Source organism: Coregonus clupeaformis, unplaced genomic scaffold (assembly GCF_020615455.1).
Source record: "Coregonus clupeaformis isolate EN_2021a unplaced genomic scaffold, ASM2061545v1 scaf0208, whole genome shotgun sequence".
In the NCBI taxonomy this organism is placed as follows: domain Eukaryota; kingdom Metazoa; phylum Chordata; class Actinopteri; order Salmoniformes; family Salmonidae; genus Coregonus; species Coregonus clupeaformis.
Window position 1 is genome coordinate 479,868 of NW_025533663.1, and position 13,749 is coordinate 493,616.

The 13,749-nt window shown below is 48.2% G+C and overlaps 1 protein-coding gene across 1 annotated transcript; it reads left to right on the forward strand.

The window, feature by feature from the left end:
• Positions 1-2,603: 2,603 nt before the first annotated feature.
• On the forward strand, positions 2,604-9,955 carry LOC123484163 (serine/arginine repetitive matrix protein 1-like). The gene is made up of 3 exons (XM_045214170.1): positions 2,604-4,989; positions 8,984-9,253; positions 9,845-9,955. Exons 1-3 carry the CDS (start codon positions 2,752-2,754, stop codon positions 9,953-9,955), a joined length of 2,619 nt encoding a protein of 872 aa, XP_045070105.1. The 5' UTR covers positions 2,604-2,751.
• The last annotated feature ends 3,794 nt before the right edge of the window (positions 9,956-13,749 follow it).

The window sequence follows — 13,749 nt, forward strand, 5'->3', positions numbered from 1 at the left end:
TACGTTTGCCCACTGACAAAGACATGATCAGTCTATAATTTTAATGGTAGGTTTATTTGAACAGTGAGAGACAGAATAACAAAACAAAAATCCTGAAAAACGCATGTCAAAAATGTTATAAATTGATTTGTATTTTAATGAGGGAAATAAGTATTTGACCCCTCTGCAAAACATGACTTAGTACTTGGTGGCAAAACCCTTGTTGGCAATCACAGAGGTCAGACGTTTCTTGTAGTTGGCCACCAGGTTTGCACACATCTCAGGAGGGATTTTGTCCCACTCCTCTTTGCAGATCTTCTCCAAGTCATTAAGGTTTCGAGCCTGACGTTTGGCAACTCGAACCTTCAGCTCCTTCCACAGATTTTCTATGGGATTAAGGTCTGGAGACTGGCTAGGCCACTCCAGGACCTTAATGTGCTTCTTCTTGAGCCACTCCTTTGTTGCCTTGGCCGTGTGTTTTGGGTCATTGTCATGCTGGAATACCCATCCACGACCCATTTTCAATGTCCTGGCTGAGGGAAGGAGGTTCTCACCCAAGATTTGACGGTACATGGCCCCGTCCATCGTGGTCCTCTGTAGCTCAGCTGGTAGAGCACGGCACTTGTAACGCCAAGGTAGTGGGTTCGATCCCCGGGACCACCCATACACAAAAATGTATGCACGCATGACTGTAAGTCGCTTTGGATAAAAGCGTCTGCTAAATGGCATATTATTATTATTATTATGCAGTGAAGTTGTCCTGTCCCCTTAGCAGAAAAACACCCCCAAAGCATAATGTTTCCACCTCCATGTTTGACTGTGGGGATGGTGTTATTCGGGTCATAGGCAGCATTCCTCCTCCTCCAAACACGGCGAGTTGAGTTGATGCCAAAGAGCTCAATTTTGGTCTCATCTGACCACAACACTTTCACCCAGTTCTCCTCTGAATCATTCAGATGTTCATGGGCAAACTTCAGACGGGCCTGTATATGTGCTTTCTTGAGCAGGGGGACCTTGCGGGCGCTGCAGGATTTCAGTCCTTCACGGCGTAGTGTGTTACCAATTGTTTTCTTGGTGACTATGGTCCCAGCTGCCTTGAGATCATTAACAAGATCCTCCCGTGTAGTTCTGGGCTGATTCCTCACCGTTCTCATGATCATTGCAACTCCACGAGGTGAGATCTTGCATGGAGCCCCTGGCCGAGGGAGATTGACAGTTATTTTGTGTTTCTTCCATTTGCGAATAATCGCACCAACTGTTGTCACCTTCTCACCAAGCTGCTTGGCGATGGTCTTGTAGCCAATTCCAGCCTTGTGTAGGTCTACAATCTTGTCCCTGACATCCTTGGAGAGCTCTTTGTTCTTGGCCATGGTGGAGAGTTTGGAATCTGATTGATTGATTGCTTCTGTGGACAGGTGTCGTTTATACAGGTTACAAACTGAGATTAGGAGCACTCCATTTAAGAGTGTGCTCCTAATCTCAGCTCGTTAACTGTATAAAAGACACCTGGGAGCCAGACATTTTTCTGATTGAGAGGGGGTCAAATACTTATTTCCCTCATTAAAATGCAAATCAATGTATAACATTTTTGACATGCGTTTTTCTGGATTTTTGGTTGTTATTCTGTCTCTCACTGTTCAAATAAACCTACCATTAAAATTATAAACTGATCATTTCTTTGTCAGTGGGCAAACGTACAAAATCAGCAGGGGATCAAATACTTTTTTCCCTCACTGTACCTTGAATGTAACTTGTATGTACCTTGAATGTAACTTGTATGTAACTTGTATGTAACTTGAATGTAACTTGTATGTAACTTGAATGTAACTTGTATGTAACTTGTATGTAACTTGTATGTAACCAATATTCTCTTTGTTCTTCTTCATTACAGACTGAATCAGGGACAGCAGCGGTGACAGGCGGACAGACTTCCCAACAAAATGTTATCAGAATCCTCTACCCAGTGATGTCATCAGAATCCTCTACCCAGTGATGTCATCAGAATCCTCTACCCAGTGATGTCATCAGAACCCTCTACCCAGTGATGTCATCAGAACCCTCTAACCAGTGATGTCATCAGAACCCTCTAACCAGTGGTGTCATCAGAACCCTCTACCCAGTGGTGTCATCAGAACCCTCTAACCAGTGATGTCATCAGAACCCTCTAACCAGTGGTGTCATCAGAACCTTTTACCCAGTGATGTCATCAGAACCCTCTAACCAGTGGTGTCATCAGAACCTTTTACCCAGTGAGCTCAAGGTCAAACCAAAGTCACGGGTGGAAAGGAGGAGTGAAAAAGTGAAAAAAATGAAGGATGTGAGATGAGATTTCATCCCCTTGTTCCCTGGCTATAACAAAGACCCAGAACACACCCATAGAGAGAGAGAAGGAGGGAGAAGAGAGAGCGAGAGAGAGACAGAGGGAGAAGAGAGAGAGAGAAAGAGGGAGAAGAGAGAGAGAGAGAGGGGAAGAGAGAGAGAGAGAAAGAGAGAGAGAGAGAGAGAGAGAGAGAGACAAAGAGAGAGAGACAGAGACAAAGAGAGAGAGAGAGAGAGAGAGAGAGAGAGAGAGAGAGAGAGAGAGAGAGAGAGAGAGAGAGAGAGAGAGAGAGAGAGAGAGAGAGAGAGAGAGAGAGAGAGAGAGAGAGAGAGAGAGAGAAGTAAACAGTAGAAGGAAAGAGAGGGAGAGAAGGAGGAGAACACACAAACCCATTCATGGCAGCAGAACCTGAGAGGTGTCTTTGAGATTGCCTGAAGGACCCTTCCTCCACCATGAGTGTCCCAGCTGGTCTCCAGAGTCTGTCTGTCAGCGGACGAGAGATGAAAAACAACAACAGCAACAAATCTCAGGTCCTGTTCCCCCCTCCTACTGGAGATGCTAACGCTAACCAGCTAGTGCTAATGGGGGAGGAGATGGTGGAGACCCCAGACGACCAGGCCTCCAGCCCTCTACCCCCCCTTGTGGCCCAGAGCGAAGCCCAGGACAAGCTTCTTATCTGGGGCACGGAGGAGCGATGTCTGGACCATGACATCCAGGAGTTTGAAATGCTAGAGTGTCGCGAGATACACACCTTCCATGGAGAGGGGGATGGAAAGAGAGTAGGAGAAGTGGAGGAGGATGATGGAGGAGAGGATTCTAAAGGAGGAGCAGATGAAGGACTGATGTCGATCTCTTCCAGCTCAACGGCCAGCTCTGTTTCTGTTCACAGGAACGATAACGATAGCAATGGGAGGGACAGAGGGATGGAGAGACAAAAAGAGGTAGAGACGGAGAAAAGGATGGAGAGTGAGAGAGAGGTGCTCCGTCGTAGCTCTCAGGACCTCAACTATAGCGGCCCTCGATCAGAAGGAGGTAAAGAGAGGGGAGGAGTAGGAGAGCAGAACAGGGGAAGAGGAAGTGACAGAGGAAGTCTTAAAGAAACAGTCTGTCTCTCTGTGTCCACACTGAGTAGCAGTCTGGACCCTATTGGACAACCGCTGACCTCTAACCCCAAGCCCACTACCGCTACCTCAGCCAAGAGACGGGCTCCCCCTGTTGGCCAGACCAGGAACTCCACAGCAGCGCCACAGTCTCAGGACACTCCTGACCTGGGAGGACTACAGTACCCGAGGTCACCTGACCAGCAAGTACATCATCAGTACCAGGAAACATCTAACCTGGAAGTAGAACTGTCGAGGGGTCAAAGTGGCCAAAGTGCGACAGAGGAGGAGGGGTCTAAACAGGATGTTGTCACTCAAAGACAGCACGTGAGGTGTTACCAGGGAAACAGCATTTTGTCCTCCTCAGATGGAGGGATAGGAGGAGGAGAGAAAGACAGAGTCCCCCCTCCTCCTCGCAGACAACAGCTCGTACGACCTCTCTGTCAGTTGGAACCAGGAAGAGGGAGGGGCTTATCTGAGCCAATCACAAGACGGCGCTCCTCCCCCTCTCCCTCCCAGTCTCCAGATGCAGGTCGTAAGGTCATGGACCCAGGTCACCACGGGGTCAACGGCAGACAAACACAAGAGACCCTAGAGGTCAAGAGTTCAATGGTCAACAGTAGCAATTACTCCCACCTTAACTCCCAACCCCATGACCAGCCAAGCTCCAGCCCCGGAGCTCCCCAGCCCAGCCAGGCCAGCCAGTCTGCCCAGAGAGAGGCTCGTTCCCTGGATAGACGTGGGAGCAGCGCAGGGCGTACCTCCAGCCTGGAGAGGAGACATCAGGACCAGTCTCAGATCAGATACCGTAGAGCTAACCGCTGTGGGTCTACCACCACCTCACACACCCACTCACACACACCCCCTCGCTCCCCACTCGGAACCCCGCAGGGATCGCCACGGAGACAAGAACAACAACAACAACAGCCGATGTCCCCTTCAAGGATCATTACAGGTTCAGCTAGGTACCCCCAGGGCTATGGCAGCAGTGGGCTTAGACCACCTCTCAAATCTAACCTTGCTTCTACAGGGATACCCACACCTCCTCTACACCACCAGGCCCCTAACCCCAGCCCCAGCCCCAGCCCCCCCAAGCCCAAAGGAGTGCGGCCCAAAATCATCACCTACATCCGGAAGGGTCCTCAACTCAAACCCCAGGCTTCAGACGGGCCTTACCAGGTCTCCTCCCTGCCCTCCAGGCTCTCTGCCTACACACATACACACTCCCCTATCACACACACATCCCAGAAACACTCCTCTAGCCCCAAAACACACACCAACACACACTCCCGCGGTGTAGAGTCCAGACACACACCGGTGCTGAGTGCCTCCAACCTCCTCTATGACAAATACAGACAGGAGATGCAGAAAAACCGTCTGTTCAACTCCGGTCTGATGGGAACAGGGATCCGACCCCATGGCCACACACACACCGTCCCCCCGACACACACACACTCTGGCTCTCACACACACACCCACACACACACCGGAGCCCACACCCACACTCACAGCCACACAGCCCCTCCGAAGCTGGGCAGCAAGGCTGAGAGCTTCTATGGACCACTGGTGGACAAGTACCTACCAGCAGAGGTAAGGAGGCGGAGAGGGAGGGGGAGAGGGAGGGAGAGAGGGAGAGAGGGAGGTAGAGAGGGAGGCAGAGAGGGAGGCAGAGAGGGAGGCAGAGAGGGAGGGAGAGAGGGAGGGAGAGGGAGGAGGAGAGGGAGGCAGAGAGGAGGGAGGGAGAGAGGGGAGGCAGAGAGGAGGCAGAGAGGGAGGCAGAGAGGGAGGCAGAGAGGGAGGCAGAGAGGGAGGCAGAGAGGGAGGCAGAGAGGGAGGGAGAGAGGGAGGGAGAGAGGGAGGCAGAGAGGGAGGGAGAGGGGAGGGAGGAGAGAGGGAGGAGAGGAGGGAGAGAGGGAGGCAGAGAGGGAGGCAGAGAGGGAGGGAGAGAGGGAGGCAGAGAGGGAGGCAGAGAGGGAGGGAGGCAGAGAGGGAGGCAGAGAGGGAGGGAGAGAGGGAGGCAGAGAGGGAGGGAGAGAGGGAGGCAGAGAGAAAAGGATTGTTGTGTTGTATCTTATTGTATTGTGGGTGTGGAGAAAGGGTTGGTGGAGGTATCTGCCTGGAGAGAGAGGGGGAGGGGGGGGGGGGTAGAGAGAGTTGGATCAGATGCTCCGCATGCTCTGCTCACACCTACTGTAGTGGTCCGAGCCTAAACCACACGTAAACAACACTGGACACTATGGAACACAAAGCCTTCACTATCTCATCCTGGAATATCCAAGGTCAGAGGTCATCTGCCTTTGGCCTAAAGAGCAGGAACCCAGACTTCACCAAAGAAATCAGAAATACAGACATTGTCATCCTACAGAAACATGGTATAGAGGAGATGGACCCACTGGTTGCCCTCTAGGTTACAGAGAGCTGGTAGTCCCATCCACCAAACTACCAGGTGTGAAACAGGGAAGGGACTCAGGAGGTATGCTAATTTGGTATAGAGCAGACCTAACCCACTCAAATTATCTCAACAGAGAAAAATGCCCTCCTGTGTGCTACCTATATCCCCCCATTAGAATCCCCATACTTTAATGAAGACAGCTTCTCCATCCTGGAGGTGGGAGATCAACCATTTCCAGGCCCAGGGACATGTACTAGTCTGTGGTGACCTAAATGCCAGAACTGGACAAGAACCTGACACTCTCAGCACACAGGGGGACAAACACCTACCTGGAGGTGACAGCATTCCCTCCCCCATATTCCCCCCTAGACACAACTACGACAACATAACCAACAAAAACGGGTCACGACTCCTGCAGCTCTGTCGCACGCTGGGTCTGTACATAGTCAATGGTAGGCTTAGAGGGGACTCCTATGGTAGGGACACCTATAGCTCATCTCTTGGCAGTAGTACTGTAGACTACTTTATCACTGACCTCAACCCAGAGTCTCTCAGAGCATTCACAGTCAGCCCACTGACACCCCTATCAGACCACAGCAAAATCACAGTCTACTTGAACAGAGCAATACTCAATCATGAGGCATCAAAGCCAAAGGAACTGAATAATATTAAGAAATGCTATAGATGGAAGGAAAGTAGTGTTGAAACCTACCAAAAAACAATTAGGCAACAACAAATTCAATCCCTTTTAGACAACTTCCTGGACAAAACGTTCCACTGTAATAGTGAAGGTGTAAACTTGGCAGTAGAAAACCTGAACAGTATATTTGACCTTTCAGCTTCCCTATCAAATCTAAAAATGCCAAGCAGAAAACCTAAGAAAATTAACAACAATGACAAATGGTTTGATGAAGAATGCAAAAACCTAAGAAAGAAATTGAGAAACCTATCCAACCAAAAACATAGAGACCCAGAAAACCTGAGCCTACGCCTTCACTATGGTGAATCACTAAAACAATACAGAAATACACTACGGAAAAAGAAGGAACAGCACGTCAGAAATCAGCTCAATGTAATTGAAGAATCCATAGAATCTAACCACTTCTGGGAAAATTGGAAAACACTAAACAAACAACAACACAAAAAGTTATCTATCCAAAATGGAGATGTATGGATAAACCACTTCTCCAATCTTTTTGGCCCTATAACAAAGAACAAACAGCAAAAACATATATATAATCAAATACAAATCTTAGAATCAACTATTAAAGGCTACCAGAACCGACTGGATTCTCCAATTACATTGAATGAACTACAGGACACAATACAAACCCTCCAACCCAAAAAGGCCTGTGGTGTTGATGGTATCCTCAATGAAATGATAAAATATACAGACCACAAATTCCAATTGGCTATACTTAAACTCTTTAACATCATCCTTAGCTCTGGCATCTTCCCCAATATTTGGAACGAAGGACTGATCACCCCAATCCACAAAATTGGAGGCTAATTTGACCCCAATAACTATCGTGGGATATGCATCAACAGCATCTTTGGGAAAATCCTCTGCCTTATCATTAACAGCAGACTCGTACATTTCTTCAGTGAAAACAATGTACTGAGCAAATGTCAAATTTGCTTTTTACCAAATTACCGTACGACAGAACACATATTCACCCTGCACACACTAAGCCATCAAAAGGAACATAACATTTGACATACCAATTAGGATCTGGCAAAAAATACTTGAATTAGTTATAGAACCCATTGCACTTTATGGTTGTGAGGTCTGGGGTCCGCTCACCAACCAAGAATTCACAAAATGGGACAAACACCAAATTGAGACTCTGCATGCAGAATTCTGCAACATTATCCTCCGTATACAAATAATGCATGCAGAGCAGAATTAGGCCGATACCAGCTAATTATTAAAATCCAGAAAATAGCCGTTAAATTCTACAACCACCTAAAAGGAAGAGATTCCTTTTAACATAACCTTCCATAACAAAGCCATCACCTACAGAGAGATGAATCTGGAAAATAGTTCCCTAAGCAAGCTGGTCCTGGGGCTCTGTTCACAAACACAAACAGACCCCACAGAGCCACAGGATAGCCACACAATTAGACCCAGCCAAATCATGAGAAACCAAAAAGATAATTACTTGACAAATTGGAAAGAATTGACAAAAAAACAGAGCAAACTAGAATGCTATTTGGCTCTAACCAGAGAGTACACAGTGGCAGAATACCTGACCACTGTGACTGACCCAAAATTAAGGACTATGTATAGACTCAGTGAGTATAGCCTTGCTATTGAGTAAGGCCGCCGTAGGCAGACCTGGCTCTCAAGAGAAGACAGGCTATGTGCACACTTCCCACAAAATGAGGTGGAAACTGAGCTGCACTTCCTAACTTCCTGCCAAATGAATGACTATATTAGAGACACATATTTCCCTGAGACACACAAAGAATTAGAAAACAAACCCAATTTTGATAAACTCCCTTATCTATTGGGTGAAATACCACAGTGTGCCATCACAGCAGCAAGATTTGTGACCTGTTGCCACAAGAAAAGGGCAACCAGTGAAGAACAAACACCATTGTAAATACAACCCATATTTATGTTTATTTATTTTCCCATTTGTACTTTAACTATTTGCACATCATTATAACACTTTATATATATATATATATATATATATATATACATAATATTACATTATAATGTCTTTATTATTTTGGAACTTCTGAGTGTAATGTTTACTGTTAATATTTATTTTACTTGCTTTGGCAATGTTAACATACGATTACCATGCCAATAAAATTGAAATTGAAAATTGAATTGAGAGAGAAAGTGGAGGTATCTGCTGTAGAGAGAGAGAGAGAGAGAGAGAGAGAGAGAGAGAGAGAGATTTAAAACACTTTTCAGATTTATTTGACATTTTTTATCAAAAACATTCTCTGAATTTGAATGTTATTTAAAAACACTAGCATATGTTCTGGGAATTTTCCCGGTTTACTGGGATTGCACTAAATAGGGAGCATGCCATTTGGTACTCGTGCTAAAATGTATTCTCCACAGGAGCCCTATACATCATTTAACATCCTCTTCAGAGGTTTCTGTAGTTTACTGTAGCCTAACTCACCACAGCTGGAAAGAGCTTACCTTCCATTTCATTCTCATTTTTTCAGATGGGCAGAAATGCGGGCAGCCTTGGCCGCGAGGAACCCTCAGGCCCCAGGATGGCGACCCAGGCGGCTCAAGCTGGCGGCAGTGGCAGTCTGCTCCGCTCTGGCATAGGGCTGCGCCCGCAACTGGGTCTGGGAGCAACCCCGGGGTCTGTCGTTGTCACAGCAACCAAGAACCGGATGATGGTTCAGGGTCGGAGGACAGCGTTGGATTCCAGTCAACCAGTGCAGGTCGTAGCCCAGCGACCAATCAGAATGGACAGGACAACACAGGTGAGAGGAGAAACGATTACGCTTACAGTGTTACAGTTTGCGAGCCAACATGTTACTAGCAACAATTTCAGTTCGACGATTTGAATGATTCCAAAATGTTACGGTGAAACGTCAAACAACACATTTTAGCGGCAATAATCACATTACAGGTAACTGCCAAAATAAAGGAACACCAACATAGTGTCTTAATAGGTTGTGGGCCACCACGAGAACAGCTTCAATGCGCCTTGGCGTAGGTTCTAGAAGTGTCTGGAACTCTACTGGAGGACTGCGTCACCACAAGAAATTCCACCATTTGGTGTTTTTGTTGACGGTGGTGGAATACGCCGTCTCAGGCGCCGCTCCAGAATCTCCCATAAGTGTTCAATTGGGTTGAGATCTGGCGACTGAGACAGCCATGGCACATGGTGAAACATCGGCAAGTTCAGCAGTCTTCGTCACTGAAGCTCCTGCCAAATATGCCCAAACAATCACCCCTCTTTCAAAGTCACTGAGATCTCTTCTTCTAGCCATGGTACCCAATAATGGGCAAGCTGGGCCTGCCCAGCATATTTATACATGACCCTAAGCATGATGGGGACGAGGAACCAGGAACCAGCAACCACCTGTGATGGGGACGAGGAACCAGGAACCAGGAACCACATGATGGGGACCAGGAACCAGGAACCAGGAACCAGGAACCAGGAACCAGGAACCACATGATGGGGACCAGGAACCAGGAACCAGGAACCACATGATGGGGACCAGGTACCGGAACCAGGGACCAGGAACCACATGATGGGGACCAGGAACCAGGGACCAGGAACTACATGATGGGGACCAGGAACCAGGGACCAGGAACCAGGGACCAGGAACTACATGATGGGGACCAGGAACCTGGTGTAGAAGCACCTGCATACTTTGTATCCCTCATTTGCAAAAGTGTTTCCTTTATTTTGGTAGTTACCTGTACATGCAATAAAAAGCCTACGTGGCCACATGATTATTATTAACCCCAAACAGACACTTACATTAGCTACACTACCTTCTCAGACTGTTAGCTAACGTTAGCGAACTACAGTACATTAGCTGCACTACCTTCTCAGACTGTTAGCTTAACGTTAGCGAACTACAGTACATTAGCTGCACTACCTTCTCAGACTGTTAGCTAACGTTAGCGAACTACAGTACATTAGCTGCACTACCTTCTCAGACTGTTAGCTAACGTTGCGAACTACAGTACATTAGCTGCACTACCTTCTCAGACTGTTAGCTAACGTTAGCGAACTACAGCTACATTAGCTGCACTACCTTCTCAGACTGTTAGCTAACGTTAGCGAACTACAGTACATTAGCTGCACTACCTTCTCAGACTGTTAGCTAACGTTAGCGAGCTACAGTACATTAGCTGCACTACCTTCTCAGACTGTTAGCTAACGTTAGCAAACTACAGTACATTAGCTGCACTACCTTCTCAGACTGTTAGCTAACGTTAGCGAACTACAGTACATTAGCTGCACTACCTTCTCAGACTGTTAGCTAACGTTAGCGAACTACAGTACATTAGCTGCACTACCTTCTCAGACTGTTAGCTAACGTTAGCGAACTACAGTACATTAGCAGCACTACCTTCTCAGACTGTTAGCTAACGTTAGCGAACTACAGTACATTAGCTGCACTACCTTCTCAGACTGTTAGCTAACGTTAGCGAACTACAGTACATTAGCTGCACTACCTTCTCAGACTGTTAGCTAACGTTAGCAAACTACAGTACATTAGCTGCACTACCTTCTCAGACTGTTAGCTAACGTTAGCGAACTACAGTACATTAGCTGCACTACCTTCTCAGACTGTTAGCTAACGTTAGCGAACTACAGTATATTAGCTGCACTACCTTCTCAGACTGTTAGCTAACGTTAGCAAACTATTTCCCTTGTTCAATGCACCTCAGGTCTTTAGTTTATTCCCCTCCTCCTCTCCTCCTCTCCTCCCCCCTCCCCTCTCCTCCTCTTCTCCTCTCCTCTCCTCCTCTTCTCCCCCTCCCCTCTCCTCTCTCCTCCTCTCCTCTCCTCTCCTCTCCTCTCTCCCTCCCTCTCTCCTCTCTCCTCTCCTCCTCTCCTCTCCCTCTCCTCCTCTCCTCTCCCTCTCCCCCTCCTCCTCTCCTCCCCCCTCTCCCTCCGCCTCTCATTCCCTCTTCTTCCTCTCCTCCTCTCCTCCTCTCCTCCCCTCTCCTCCCCTCTCCTCCTCTCCTCCCCCTCCCCTCTCCACCTCTCCTCCCCTCTCCTCCCCCCTCCCCTCTCCTCCTCTCTTCCTCTCCTCCCCCCCTCCCCTCTCCTCCCCCTCCCCTCTCCTCCCACCTCCCCTCTCCTCCTCTCCTGGCCTACCATTGGCTGGATGTGTTGTCTTTTTTATATGTATCTATAAGCCATTTAATAAACTGTAACAGACTAACATTGGAATTGGAGTTGATTCCAAGGCAAAGATATTCCTGATACACCCCCAAACCTATAGCGCTTCCGCCCAGCTAGATTAGCTTAGATTTACCATTGCGTTAAGTTTGTTTTAACCTCTTAAGCTGACAGTCCCCAAAATATCTATATGTTTACATTATTTATTTTATTTATTTCCCACTGTTTTAAAATTCAGAAGACAGCCATCTAGACCTTCCTAGGACGATGTCAGTGTACTCTGTCGAATAAACGTGTATTTGCATCCCTCTGGTGGTCGGCTGCATTGTTACATCAAATGATTTCACTTCCCTGCAACGTTACGTCAAAGGGGCGGTCCTTAGAAAAACATTTATCCAGCACGACTGCTTCATGGTGTGATGAGTGTGATAGAAGGAGTCAGGCGTAGAGGGTAATCACAGAATGCATAGTTTATTCCGTGCGTACACACATAACGCTAGATAGTGACAAACGAAACAGGCACAGGGGAAATATCTACCCTGGCAATACAAGGTAACGGTAGCTCAACAATAACAGGCACAGGGGAAACTATCTACCCGGCAATAACAAGGTACGAGTAGCTCCACCGAGCTACACTACTCTCACAAATAAACAATCACCCACAAGGACAAGGGGGCAGAGGGAACACTTATACACAGACTAATGAGGGGATAAGAACCAGTTGTGTGTGATTGACAAGACAAGACAAATGGAATGATGAATAATGGAGCAGCAGCGGCTAGTAAGCCGGTGACGGCACGAATGCCGAAAGCCTGCCCGAACATGGAGGGGAGGCAGCCTCGCGGAAGTCGTGACATGGCACAGACATGGCAAAGCAATCGTTGAATTTTTTCTCGAGCAGAGGCGGATCTAAATATATAATTTAATCAATTTTAGAATAAGGCTTTAACGTAACACAATGTGGAAAAAGTCAAGGGGTCTGAATTCTTTCCGAAGGCACTGTATAAACACTCTAAATAGGGTTTGATTTAGGCTTTATTATAGAACCGGGACGAGAACTGAGGACCACGATCGGAGACCATGTCCACCGGAAGTCCATGGATCCGGAAGACGAGCTGAGCCGTTTCCTTGGCTGAGGGTAACTTGGGAAGGGGAATGAAATGGGCGGCTTTGGAAAACCTATCCACCACCCGTGACTGATAGTGGCGTTGCCATCTGAAGGAGGGAGACCCGTGACGAAGTCCAGGGATATATGGGATCAGGGGCGGTGAGGAATGGGAAGAGGTTGAAGGAGGGCCAGCCGGAGCTTGCCGCAGAGTTTTGTTCTGAGCAAACACGGTGCAGGCGGCGGCGAATGTGGAGACGTCAGGAACCAAGGTGGGCCACCAAAAACGTAGTCGTACAAAAACCAGGGTCCGACGGGAGCAAGATTGGCAGGCTAGTCGGGAGGAATGAGCCCATTCCAGAACCGGGAACGGGCAGAGTCTGGGACAAACATCCGGTTAACCAGGCCCTTCAGGGTCTGGCTGGGAACACTGCACCTCACGGACCTGGTTCTCTATACCCCAGATGAGTGCAGCCACGAGACAAGAGGTAGGGAGGATGGTCTCGAGGTCCGATGGTGTAGCAGCGGGGCTATAGAGGCGTGAACGCGCATCCGGCTTCACATTCTTGGACCCCGGGCGGTAGGAGATGGTGAAGTTGAACCCGAGTGAATAGCAGGGCCCATCGAGCTTGCCTGGAGTTGAGGCGCTTGGCGGTGCGGAGATATTCCAGGTTCTTTTGATCCGTCCACACTATGAAAGGGTGTTCCGCCTCCTCTAACCAGTGCCTCCACTCCTCCAACGCCATCTTCACCGCGAGTAGTTCTCGGTTACCCACGTCGTAATTCCTTTGAGTGGTGTTAAGACGATGGGACGATGGGAGAGGAAAGCGCAGGGATGTAGCTTTTGGTCTTGGGCCGAATGCTGGGACAGGACAGACCCCACTCCAACGTCCAAGGCATCGCCCTCCACCACCAACTGCCGGGACGGATCCGGATGGATTAGGATGGGGGCGGTCGTGAATCGGTGCTTGAGGTCCAAGAACGCCCGGTCTGCAGCTGGAGAC

Bases quoted from the DNA above. Each gene is read 5' to 3' on its own strand.
- LOC123484163 (XM_045214170.1), top strand. From the start codon at position 2,752: ATGAGTGTCCCAGCTGGTCTCCAGAGTCTGTCTGTCAGCGGACGAGAG. The intron at 4,990-8,983 runs GTAAGGAGGCGG...TCATTTTTTCAG, and splicing joins ACAAGTACCTACCAGCAGAG to ATGGGCAGAAATGCGGGCAG. The intron at 9,254-9,844 runs GTGAGAGGAGAA...ACGAGGAACCAG, and splicing joins GAATGGACAGGACAACACAG to GAACCAGCAACCACCTGTGA.